Below are 13,372 nucleotides of genomic sequence, written 5' to 3'. Positions count from 1 at the left end.
TCAAGATACTTTGGAGTTCATATTTTTACTTATATACCTGTCCTTCTGAAAATGAAACAACGTTATAGATCATTTTGAACTTCCAATAGAAATGCATTCTACTACTGAAATGGTCAATCACTTAATTTTGTGAAAACTAACATTCCCATTTCAGAGACAAATCGATTTTTTATCACTTCTGAATACTAAAGCGCTGGTCACAGATCAGCTTTATTTAATATTTAATTCAATATAGTGCAGTTTGAATTAACTGCTAGAACATCAATGGGTTCCAGTTCAAAATTTTGGGTTGAACTGTTTGGAAGCTAATTCAATCCAAGTTTCTTGTTGAAAATTCCTGTGATAAGTCCCAGTTAATCAGTTTTTGTGGAACTTCCATCATGAAGCTTTAGAATGGAATTTATATTAAAAGTGGTAATAAATGTTATTCAGTTGTTACTTTTATCTGGAACATTTAGAAGTCCATTTTCATGGCCCTTCTTTTTTTCATTACCTGGAACAGAAAGTGCACCTGGGGCAGTCAGACCTAATAACCAACGTGTTGGTCAGCTCTTTGAAAAAAAATGTCTTCATCTTTCATCTTTCAGGGTATTGAGGGTTTTTTGTTTGGGTTGGGTTGGGTTTTTTAGCTGACGGGTTTTTTGCTTGCTTGCTTGTTTGCTTGTTTGTTTTGTTTTGGAGGGAGTTGGTGGTTTTGCTTGTTTAGTTGCTTGTTTTTTGTTTTTCTTAACTGGATTTATTTATTTATTTCTGACAGTATATAGTGACTTCTTTATTTTCTTTTTAACTCGGGAACAGGAAAATATTTTACCATTTAACTCCAGGCCTGGCCAACAGTTTTAGCAGAGCATTAATCCCATAAATCAGTCATGCCTTGTGCTCTCCACAGGCTCCGCAATTGGTGAACAGCAGATAAGCCCTTACAGGGTGTTTTGAAAGCCAGGAAAATATATCTGTGTCAGATCAAAGGCGGAACTGAGTTCCAGGGTTGGATCTGTCCTGCCAGTAGCCCAGTTTTGTTTTGACCAGAGGTCTGTTTGTGAAGCTCGGTAATAGGGGCTCCAGGGTGTCCTTTTGACTAATAACAGATAATCTTTCTTATGTCCTGCAGAATGAAGATTAATAGACCTTTTAATTGTATTCAAGCAAGTACATTATGAGATTATTGCCTCAGAAGTGCCAAGCCATTTAGCCTAAAAGGGAAAAGAAACCTGATTTCTTCTGTAAACCTGGAAAAATACTTCTCTAGCTAAAAAAAACCAAAACCAATTTCTACACTGTAGTGCACTGATTTCGTGCATTTCTGCTGGTTATTAACAGTGGAAATAAAAGCTTGTCCTAACATTTCAGAAGGGAACACACAATTAAAAAAAAATTAAACTTAGCAGTTTCTTGTTGTTTCCAAAGTCCAGTATCACAATGTTGACATTTTTAGCTTACAGCTACAGCAGCATAGCTGTATGAAACAGGTTATGCATAATAATCCCTGCTGAGAGATGGGCAAAGTCATTCCTAAAAAGAATGGCTGAATGATGCTGTCTTGGTTGCATTTCCTGTGAAAGTAAGAGTTATGCAGTCAGAGCTTTTACAGCCAAGGAGGAACTTTCAACCTTAACCCCTCTTATCTTCTACGCAGATTTAACTTTGCTTACAGACAGGTTTTAGTTAGTATTTCAACAGTTCAGTAATTATATTAATTATGAGTTGCTTTACAGTATCTTGTGTGCAAGCCTGTCTCCAGTTTATTTGTTGATTTACAGCCCAGATACTCATAGATTATTGGGACATTTTTATTTGCTGCAGAAAATATTTGCAACATTATTAATTGCCTGAGGGAAAAAAAAAAAAAAGAAACAACAACCAGGTAAATAATGAACTTCCATATTGCCAGTATTATTTTTCATTTTGAAAACCAAAACGAGCTGCTCATGTGTAGGTGAGCCCATTTATGATCCCAGCATTTTTACAAAGATATCTGTCAGCCCTCCAATAAAAAGTGTCACATTATCCTCCCTACTGAAGACCGAGCAGAAGTTCCAGTATTTCATTTGTAGGGAAAGATTTTTGTTTTCCCAGATGTTGCATCACCAGCCTTTGATTTCAGCTTAAAACCCATAATCTGCCAAAACCCCAGGACAAATGAAACCAGAGATACCTATATTTCTCCTGGCTGGTTTTTGAAGCATTGTTATAAAATGTTAACTCACTTTTCACATTTCTGGCTATTAAATGTAATTCTGAAATTTACTGTTAAATAAACTCCATTTTCCCTGCTTAAATTCCAAATTTTCTTCTCTCTATTTTAGCCAGTATTTTGCTGCTCTTTTACCCACTCCAGCATTCAAGGTTCCCTGCAGGGGTCCTTAACAGAAAATTAAGCAATCTGCACTGGGACTGAGCCCACAGAACTGGCACACAGTAAATCTTACTGATAAATCTCCTCATCCACTTGAGATATATTTTAGTAAAATAAGGAGAGGTAACAGAATTATCTTGCTCTTCTCTATGTCTGAAGAGAGTAGAGCATGCCCATCTAGCATCTCAGCATATTCCTTACTCATATATTAGAGGAGAGAAAAGCAAAAAAGTAAATAGTTAATATTTTTTACTGTTGTAATTGTTCTTTTCTGGTTTTTTTTTACCTTTACTCATAGCCAACACATTTGATCAAAACTTCTCACTATTATTGTCAGCACAGCAAGAACTACTCTAAATTAGGTCTTCGAGAAATTACACTCCTGAAAGCTACTTCTTACTGTCATCCATTTTTATGTAACTTTTTTATTTCAAAGGCAATTTTTTGCAATTTTTTCTTTTGTTTTTTTTACTGTTATGTAGAGAACTGAATGTAAATTATTTTTTTTCCCATTACCTTATCTATTTCTATTCATAACTAAGTACTGGGATTAGTGAATTGCACTGCACTGCTGGCAATAGTGTTTGACAGAAAAGCAACAGAACACCATCAACATGTTGTGTCATGAACTCCTCATGATCTATTAATATTTTTTTCTCTCTGCTTTATTTTAATGGCTAAGTATTGTTCTGTCCTTGGCTTTTCCACAAGAAAATTAATTGAGCTAACACAGAACATTGTTCCAGATTTTGTCAGGTCTTGGAGTTTACAAATGCAGCTCAAAGGCTTCTTTTAGCTCCACCAGATGTCTAGACCTGTTTAATCACTGGTAATTTAATTTTTTAAATTTTAAAAATTAAATGTTTAAATCCTCTAGCATCCTCAAGGACTGATAAGCTTTGAATATTTCATAGCAGACAGAGAGATTGATGCTGTTTTATTAGTGGTGCAGTCAACTATGACATCTCTACAAAAATCCTCTAATCATATTTACAGTGAAAATACTTCTGTGCATAGATATGAAATATTCAATGTTAGGAGGGAAAGTTGTAGATTTAATCATCACTGATGTTGTAATTTCAAAATTCTGAATTTTCTTTTACTTCAGACTTGAACATGCCTGGTACTACCATTTTCCTTGGGAATATTGGTACTCCCTGATAAGTTGTGAGAGTTACCAAGACCTACAGGAGTTATTCTGGTTTGCAGGATGAGTATGAAAACAGTATTATCTTGTGTGAGCTGCAGGTAGGATTTACTAGGGTGCTGATGCAACCTCAGAATCTCAGCACCTTGAGGTCACATAGGAAATGGGCGACGATTCCCCTAGGCATTTTTGAAAATCTAGACTTTAAGGTTAAAATTTTCTTTTTGCCTTTTTTTTCTCATTGAAATATCAATGAACTATGATTTTTCAGGGCTTAGTAAAATGTGGTAATGAAAACTTGCTCTGAAAGAAGCAAATACTGCTCTAAAAATGGCCACATGGTTATCATATACATCTGATTTGACTGAATTTTTACTAAAATAATGAAAAAATCCTATAGCAAGTCAACTGAGGTTTTTCCCTCCTTTTCCCATAATATCTATATAACAGAGATAACTAAGTATATAAATAAATAATTGAAGGATTCACAAAATCTATACTCTTTAAGAAGTAGCTGCTACTCACGAAGTTGCTTGAGGAAATCAAGTGACTTGTCAGCTTGGTTGTGTGTTTCATTCCAAAATTTTCAGCATATTGGCCTAAGAGATATTTTTTATGGTCCATGGAGATTTCAAACAGGCTTCACCCTCCAATTTATCACTTTTAAATTGAATTGGAGACAGCTGATGGTACATGGTATTCTTTTAACGTATTTCTTTAGTGCAGTTACTGCAGCCATAAAGTCATTCAAAGGGAAAAGCAATTAAGACTAATAAGAATATAGGAGTAGTATTTATTATATTACCCTAAAGGACTAGAGACACAGTGTTAAAATCATGCTGAAGGTCTAATCTTAAATGAAAAAAAAAGCCAGGAAAACACATACCACATTTTTAAAGAATAAAAAGAATGACACTCCAGTCTTATTTTGTCTGAAAACAACCCATCTCTACCTGGGTTCATGAGAAGTTTAATTTTAAACATATACTAGCTAATACAGACCCAATTAAATGCAAATAAATCTTATTATATTTTATTTTTATATTATTTTATTTTACCTAGAAAGCATTAAAATCCTGTATAGCAGAATATTGAACAGAATGCTTCTTTCTATCAAATTATTATGGCTTCTTCTAGAGCAATTCCTTTTGTCTCATAACTTACTTTCTTCTTGTAATTTTTTCAGGTTGTATTAATAAATATTTACCCTAGTAGTGTATATTTAGGTGACTATACTAAAAAAACCTTCCTATGTAAGAAGTTGTGATGAAAATTAGATTTGTCTACAAGGAGCATATAGATGCTTGGGGGTTTTTTCCTTCAAAGTTTTTAGGTGAAATTAGCCATATAATTGTTTGGGTTGGCTTTGCCTTTGATGGTTTTGTTTTTAATATGAGCATTTGGAAAACAGCCTGAAATGCTGACCTCCACAGTTTGCAAACAAGAAATGCCGCTGAAACATTGTTAGAAACATACATATGTTGCACATCTGCAGGAAGCCTTACTGTGTCATCACTGATTTTCCTGTATCTCCAGAGTCTGGGCATGCAGGAAAATGTAAAGCACCTCCATCTGATGCAATAAGATAAGGAGAGTTGCCTTTCTGGCCTTTATGATGCAGACAGTGCAATCCTGCCCTCCTTTTCTTAGGCTTGGGTGCAGGTGGCAAATCTCTGAGTGCGCCAGTTTGCCCTTCAAGGGAATCACGAGGTCTTAAATAAACAGTGAATAACCTACTCAGCACAGGTTGTTTACCCGTTAAGTACATTGGACTCTCTTGGTGGGATTCAGGTGCCCATCCATAACTCCCTGCCATTATCTTCAGCATCCCAAAATATCTCAGACCTCATTGCAAGACCAGCATATGTGATCTTGGTGATCTGGACCTTGGTGAATTAGCAGCTGGAGACCAGGCCAATCTTCTTTTTTTTTTCGATTTCTTAGGAGTGAGACACTCAATTTCTTAAGGGTAAGAGCCTTAAGCAACCAACAGTTTTCCCTCTTTGTGTTGGACCAGGTTTTTTATTTTTGATCCTGGTGCTTTTCTATTTGTCAAGTACAGTACAGCTACCCAGAATTCATCAATGTTATCTGACAAGTGATTTAAAAAAAAAAAAACACCGGTCTACAAAATCAGAAAGGTAAAATAAAAGAAAACCTGGTGAAAAAAAATAACAAGAGAAGCTGAGCGTAGAATTAGCTGTACTGGAAGCTGAGCATAGAATTAGCTGTACTGGAAGTAGGAACATAATTATCTGTAGAAGGAGAGGAGTAAAATGAGCATTTTAAATAATCCTAAAATGAAGAGATGAACAGCTGAAGGTCAAGTGAGCCATTTCACCATTATCTTCACTGTGAAATAGCGTCTGGTGCTCTCTGGATACTTGGGGTCCTTTCTTCTGCTGTGGCTGCCCTGGGAGTGTCCAAGGTCAGGCTGGACCAGGCTTGGAGCAACCTGGTCTAGTGGAAGGTGTCCCTGCCCATGGCAGGGAGTTGGAAAGGGATGAGTTTTAAGTTCCCTTCCAACCCAGCCTTCTGGAATTCTGTGACCTTATCTAAACCGCCCACTAATGTGTGAGGTCATGGAGACTTCTGCCATTTGTGCCTTCTTGAGGCTTGTCTTCTCCTAAGCCAGAATTGCAGCACGGCTCTCTGTTTCCAGGAGAGACTGTGTGAGCTGTCTGGTCCTTCACCTTCCACACATGACCTCATGAAAGATGCTCATTTCTTCTAGGTCCTTTCCACACATGGCTTATTATTCATGTTCTCTCCTAGACTACAAGTGTGATGACGAGCAGCTGAGGGAGCTGGGGGGGCTCAGTCTGGAGAAAAGGAGGCTCAGGGGGGATCTTCTCACTCTCCACAACTCCTGGATGGGAGGGAGAGGGGAGGTGCTGGGGCAGGGGCGGGCAGGCTCTGCTCCCAAGGAACAGGGGACAGGACCAGCGGAAACAGCCTCAAGCTGTGCCAGGGGAGGGTCATGTTGGATTAGGGAAAAATTCTTCACTGAAAGGGTGGTAAAGTGCTGGAACAAGAGTTCACCATCCTGGAGAGATTTAAAAGCTGTGTAGCTGTGGTGCTTAGGGACATGGTTTAGTGGTGGACTTGGCAGTGTTAGGTTACTGTTTGTACTCAGAGTTCTGAGAGTTATGGTTGATTAGCTTTGGACTAGGCAAGGTTTGCATGTGACTGTTTTCATAATCATGGAATTGCAAGACATTTTGGGTGGAAAGGGACCTTAAAAAGCCCATCCAGTCCCGCCCACTACCATGAGCAGGGACAATTTCCACTATCCCAGGCTGCTCCAAGCCCTGCCCAATCTGGTCTTGGACACTTCCAGGCTGGGGATGGGACAACCACAGCTTCTCTGGGCAACAGAGGGGTTGTTTCTCCTGATCCAGAAGACCTATTTCCGGTACAAATACTCATCACTACACATCCAACTGCACAGACACGGAGTTCATGCTGCACGTCCAGGCAGTGGTTCATTGAAAATATTTCATAGTCAGGTGGATTTATCTTTGTACATTCTTTAAATTAATTCTCCTCCAAATCACACGGAATCATCTGTAATATCTGAAACAAGGTGGGAAAAGGGAATAGTTATAGCCTGAGAGGGTTCTTTCAGACACAAGATGTTAAACTGCGTTTTGATCAGCTCCTTGTAGAAATGTATGTTAACTGTAAACCATGGTTCTTCTTGTTAGCAGGTAATGATCCTATCAGTTGCAGACTAATTACCCCGTTCCTTGTTCTAAATTCTGCTGCATTGAAAAACCCAGAGTCACATTCTAATCCTAATCACATTCAGCTTTGAAGAATACATAGTGGTTGTGGTTAATTCAGCTTCTCTCCCCAGTAATTTGTTTCATTGTCTGTTACTTGCAATCTGCACTAACTGAATAAATGTGCTCTGTGTCCTGATGGAAGTTATGACTTTCATTTAAGCTACTTTAATGCAGATGTTTTGCCTACAAATGGTGTAAATTCTTCTCACCTTTCTGTTCTAAAGTAGTTTCAATGCACAGAATGAAAAAAAGCATGTTAACCATTTGTAGAAGGTAATAAAGTAACAGAGAAAAAACTGTATTTATTTAATACTGGGTTAATAATGATCTTTGTGGCTTGAAAGCTTCACATCAGCTTATGAATAAATAAGTAAATAAGGTGCTAAAATATGAGAAGGAGAAGGTGGTGCTATATCCCTTATTCTGTTCCTCCATCTCCAGTAACAGGTATTGTCTGTATTGTCAAGACCTGGAACAGAGTCTGTCTTTTCATACTGCTCTTTTCTTTCACATTTTTTTTAATATAATACACACACACACATAGTCCTATATAAGTCTTTTTGAAAAAGACTGAGCATATGCTAAATTGCCTTCCAACTTCCCACATCATTTTCCTGAGCAAGAGTACAAGGCCAATGGATACGGCCTATAAACACAAAACAATCATTAGTAGGACATTTTTATTAACACTAGATCATGTGATAATAGAGATTTATTGTGATTTTACTTTTGGAATCCCCTGAATCTTAATGAGAATTTTTTTCTCTCTCTGTTTTGAATTTCAATGAGAAATACTTCAAGTGTCAGGGCCATATTAAATATTTGTGAAATCCTTCCAGCTTACTTTCAGCATTTTAAAAATAAACAACTGGTTTTGTGGAGGCATTTTTTCAAGTTAACAGGAGAGACATTGACTTTTAGTACAAGAAGCATTCTCTGCTAAAAAGAGGTTACACTTGTAAAATGCTAATGTCTAAATTATTTATATAGAGAATCTGAAGTTGACTCTCAAATGTTTAGTTCAAAAGCTACCTGAAAGTGTTGACCAACTAGTGATTCCTTACCAGATCAGGCTGGGGTTGGGGTTTTTTTGGGAAAAACAGACTATTCATTTAAACTCCAAAATATTTGGAAGGAAGGTCTGGAAACCTGATGTTTATTAATTCATGAAAGACTTATACTAATTAGCAGTGTTCATTTCCCAGAGACATATTTAGGCTGCAGAACCAAGCCCTGCTGCACTCCTTATAGAAAGAAAGAAGTCCTATCAGGCCATCCATGAAAGCACCCAAAACTGACTACTGCTCTGAGAGAGTTCGTCTCTCTCTCTCTCTCCATTGAACAAAGAGAACACAGAAAGAGTTTTGCCTCTCAAAGATACTTTCCTCATATCCTAGGGTGCTCTCCTGAGCAACAGTGCTGCTACCAGAGGGCAATAAATTAGTTCATTCTGGTAAAACCAAAATTCTTGAGACATCTGTGGACACTGACATTTTCTGGTAAAGGTTGTGGTATCTCAGTATTCAATATTTTTAAGTTACTTCTTTTCTTAAAAGGATTTACTACTCATTATTTTCTACTCTTTGGTCAAATGTTGGGATCTCCAGGCTTCCTTGTCTGATTGCTCCAAAGAGTCATTTTTTCTCTTCTGTTCTTATAAATGCACTCTTACAGTTTTCTGTGTTTTCTTCTTTATAGCATCATAGAATCACAGAATGGTTTGGATTGGAGGGACCTTAAAGCTCATCCCATTCCACCCCCTGTCATGAGCAGGGATACCTTCCACCAGATCAGGCTGCTTCCAAAAAATCCAACACTGGATCTTCAGCATTTGGATCAGTCAGAGATTTTTAATTTCTTCACATTCTCTTTTTAGTATTTTTTTTTCTGTATAAATATATTAATCTTCTTCTCAAGGAATTTAGCCGTCCTCTCATTTTACTGTAATATTTTTACTGCTAGTCTCTCTTGCCAGATTTAATGGACAATATTAAAAATACCAGCTGCTTCACAGCCATTTATTGTTTGAAATAAATCTACCTTTTTTTTTCTTTTTTTTTTGTTGGCTTGCCACATTTCTAGGGGACACAGAAGGAAACCTAAGTTATACTCTCACATTTCAAGAAAATGTCAGTGTTGATAGGGAATTCAACTCTTCATTCTTCCTCTGAAAATACATTAATAGGTCAATTTACTTCTGTTATTGCATTCTTTTCCTTGATCATTTTAATCCAAGGTATCTGGCCCAAATCTGTTATATTCAGTTTTGGGTTCTGGTTCAAAAAAACTGATTACAGATTGGCTGACCCACATAAAAGGCACTTGGAAGCTAAGATTTTATTAGGGTTTAGGATTCCTGCCTTGCATTTTTAAAAGTCTTGTGCTAAGATTGTAAAATACAGAACTCAAAAAAAAAAAAATTGAAAATCAAGGAATGAGAAAGTTTGAGGTCTCAAGTTAAAAAAGAAAGAAAAGCATAAAGAAAAAAGAAATTTCAGCAGGAAAAGAAGCATGATAGTAAATATTTTAAAAAACTTAGTAAAGCATGGGCTCTGAGGATGTAAAGGAAATTGAAAGGCACTTGGGGAATCTGATTATTGGGAGAGCGTGGGAACACTTTTTAGCTACACATCATTTCCAATGGTGCTCGCTGTGTTGTTGGGACAGTGTATGACACTCAACACACTAGAAAGTGGAACGAGGTTAGCTCTGTTGCGCCATTAGGTGGTAAAAACAATAAGTACAAAAAAATGAAAAATAAAATAAATTGGTTGACTTAGAGCTTGGAGGAGGAAAATTACTTTCCGTGGGAGAGCCATGGTGAGAGCTGCACCATTTTGCTTTGGTGTGGTGTAAGGTCAGACTGCAAATAGAAGCTGTTCTAATGACATTCTCCTCTATTTTGTTTACTTCTGTTCCATTCAGGTCGACCTGCTCGTCCCTACAAAAATCACTGGGATCATTACCCAGGGAGCTAAAGATTTCGGTCATGTCCAGTTTGTGGGGTCCTACAAACTTGCCTACAGTAATGATGGGGAGCACTGGAAAATATACCAAGATGAGAAGCAGAAGAAGGATAAGGTAAAGTACAGACAAAATTGGTATTTGGGTTGTGTTGACCTCACAGTCTGTAGGTTGTTGCACACTGCCTGGTTTATGGGGTTCCCTTTGCATGGGATCCCACAATAAAAGTCAAGATGGATTAAAAAAGAATCATATAACACCATGACATTCACAGTGCAGCAATATTGCACCTATCAGTGCAATGCACCTGACTTAATGCTATTAAATATGGGACATAAAACTTTGCAGTTCTCCATTTATTGGAATTATTTCTTTATTTAATTCCAAAGGGGAAGGTGTGTAAATAGCAGTTTATTTGTATATTCAGAAACAGTGTTTGAGTGCAAATTTTAGTAACCATGCACTATTTTCAGTATTTTTTTGTGAAGCACATCTTTAATGTACCTCATTACCTGTAGCCATTTTGGACTGATTTTCTCTTTCTCAAAATTAATGGGTTTCAAATAACCAATGAAAATATTATTTTTATTACACTGTAAAATGAATGAAAGCATTTATAAAAGTTGCACAACTTCCTTTGCCAATGTTTAATGAGCAGCATAGGGAAAGTATAGGTTTGCTGATTGATTTACCTGGAAACATTTAACTTTCCTTTCCTTATTCATTATACCTTTGCTTTAAACTGCATAACACTTTCATACTGCAAGTACCTCAGTTCACAGTATCATGTGTTAAGAAAAATATTAGAGCATATGCATCGCTTAAGGGAAAGTTAAGCAAGCTGACAAAATGTGAATTATTTATTAGTTATCTTAGTAGGGCTATGTCTTATTGAAACAGGAGGTACATTTACTGAAATACCAGATGGCTGATATGTCTGATAACTTCTCAAATCTGAGTATTCAGGTTGATAAATGTTCCCATTTGCACTTGTATTTTTTAATATAAGCAAAGATTCTTCAGCAAAAAAAAAATCATATCCACCACATTGGTCAATTAAATTAATTTTTTTTAAGTAGTGAGAAAGCTTTTGGTATGTATTGACATGTGTTGTGTGAGTACAAGGAGATCTAACAATAAGGGTTTAGACCACTGCACCTTCTAAATTTCTCTGATTTTAAATGATTGATCAAATATATATCTATTTATTGGGGGAAAGTGTCCTAAATTACTGGGTTAAATATGTACATAGCTGTATGTCCCTGTCTGTATTGGCAAGTTATGTTTGTAAGATTATCACCCAAAGATGATGGGTGCCTGATCTGCAAAGTCCCACTTAAGAGCCAAATGTCAAGTCACTGTGGTTTTAACTCACACTGACATTTTTCCCTGTGAAATTCTAAGGCGTTTTAATATGGAAAACTAAATCAGTTGTTTTAGCCAGGACCTTCAGTTTAGAAGGTCCTGACACCGATGATTATTGATGTCTCTGATATAATTGGTTATCAGATAAAAATTGAAAACAAACAGTTCACCTTTCATAGGAATTCCATAAATATATTCAATATAAATGACAAATAGTCACTTCAGTGCTTTGTTCACATCCTATTTTAATTCCCTGTCCCTATTTTAACTTCCTTTAAAAAGAGAAGGGAATGTTCTATTGTGAAAGAAATGTCTTCTCCAAGTCAAACTTTTGTTAGTGAACTATTGCACTCATTTTATTGTAAAGGAGAACATGCATCCAAGTCCCTGGTGATAAATACAGTCACAACCAAATCTAAAAGAAAATGCACTCTGACTTAACACCACTGTTCCAGTCTACACTTGTTTGTACCATTTGCCAAAGCAACTAAATTCTTTTGTTTTCGTCATCATCTGTGTTGTTAATTACTATACGCATATTCTGTTAGGAACAATGGAAAACTCTTAATCATTCTCCCATTAAAACACATCACATCCTATATTAATTAACATCCCTAAGAGTAAAATAGATGCACATTATTATGATTCTTTAACAGATCAAGAGCAATTAAGAGCAGAATAAGACCAAAAACACTTTGCTGGAAAGTAGAAGTTAGCATTCCTGAATCTAAATTTGTACAAAGTAAAGAAAGATCATTTAGTAAGAGTCAAGACCTAGATCTTTGATACAGAAACACAAATCTAGAATATCTTTTCTATTTTTAATTTTTCCCATATCACAAAAGTCTGAAAAAGTCAAGTCTGATGGCAGACATTACAGAAGTGAGTGAATTTGGGAAATAAGTCTGTTCAATTCTAGAACTAACGCTTAATTCAATTATTTGTTCTTGACCTCATATAAGACTCATATCCTGCACTATTCTCCACCAGATTATTATTTAATATGTTCACAGAAACAGATATTGATGAAAATTCTACAATGTAAACAGTCAACTCCAGTGTTTAAATATCCTTAAAGGTGGAAAGCCGCTTATCCCCCTCACACCAGCCCTGCCCTCAGAGGACAGAAAAGACTGATTTTATCTTAATTTTTCCAGTTTATCTTGCCTGGAATACTTTAACCTATTTCTTCTTAGTTTGTTCTTGGGGAAAAATCAATCTTTTTTCTTTCAGTCTTCCCTCAAAATGTTTATTTTCTCAACATCAGATCATTATTTTGTATTCTGATTGGAGCAGCTTTTCCTGAAGTGTGTTTTCACAAACTTGATGCAATCTTTAGCACAGGACTACTGCCTGTTCCATCATTCTCCATAGCCTGTGACATTGGTTATGACTTCCTAAGGTTTGGCTTGCTACTCAGCATTATTAAATTACAATATTGTTCTTTCTCCAGTTTGCCAAGACCACTCTGAATTTTGATCCCACCTTTCGAAATGGGAACAAGCTTGATCACACCTGTACTCATAGCAAGTAAATCAATTTCCATTGTCCATTTCATTACTGAGAGTACTTAAATTTCTTTGGCCAGGGGAAAGGAGCCCATTAAACCCAGCAAACCCTCCTAGTCTGACACCAAACCACAGCAATACTGTACCTCACCCATGAGGATCAGGGGAGAAATAGCATCACTGGTCCTATCTGACAGTGTCATCTTCACACAGGATCCACAACAATTTCCTTATCTTAAGGTGA

General features: G+C 36.6%; 1 protein-coding gene across 1 annotated transcript in view; it reads left to right on the top strand.

Moving 5' to 3' along the window:
• EDIL3 (EGF like repeats and discoidin domains 3) overlaps positions 1 to 13,372 on the top strand; it is a 218,633-nt gene that overhangs the window by 193,609 nt on the left and 11,652 nt on the right. The window contains 1 exon segment of the mRNA XM_032676101.1: positions 10,217 to 10,372. Coding sequence (XP_032531992.1) covers positions 10,217 to 10,372 — 156 coding nt within the window.

The sequence above is a fragment of the Chiroxiphia lanceolata genome, chromosome Z (assembly GCF_009829145.1).
Source record: "Chiroxiphia lanceolata isolate bChiLan1 chromosome Z, bChiLan1.pri, whole genome shotgun sequence".
Taxonomy (NCBI): Eukaryota; Metazoa; Chordata; class Aves; order Passeriformes; family Pipridae; genus Chiroxiphia; species Chiroxiphia lanceolata.
Note: the sequence above shows the minus strand (reverse complement) of the source record. Positions and strands in the feature narration are given on the sequence as shown.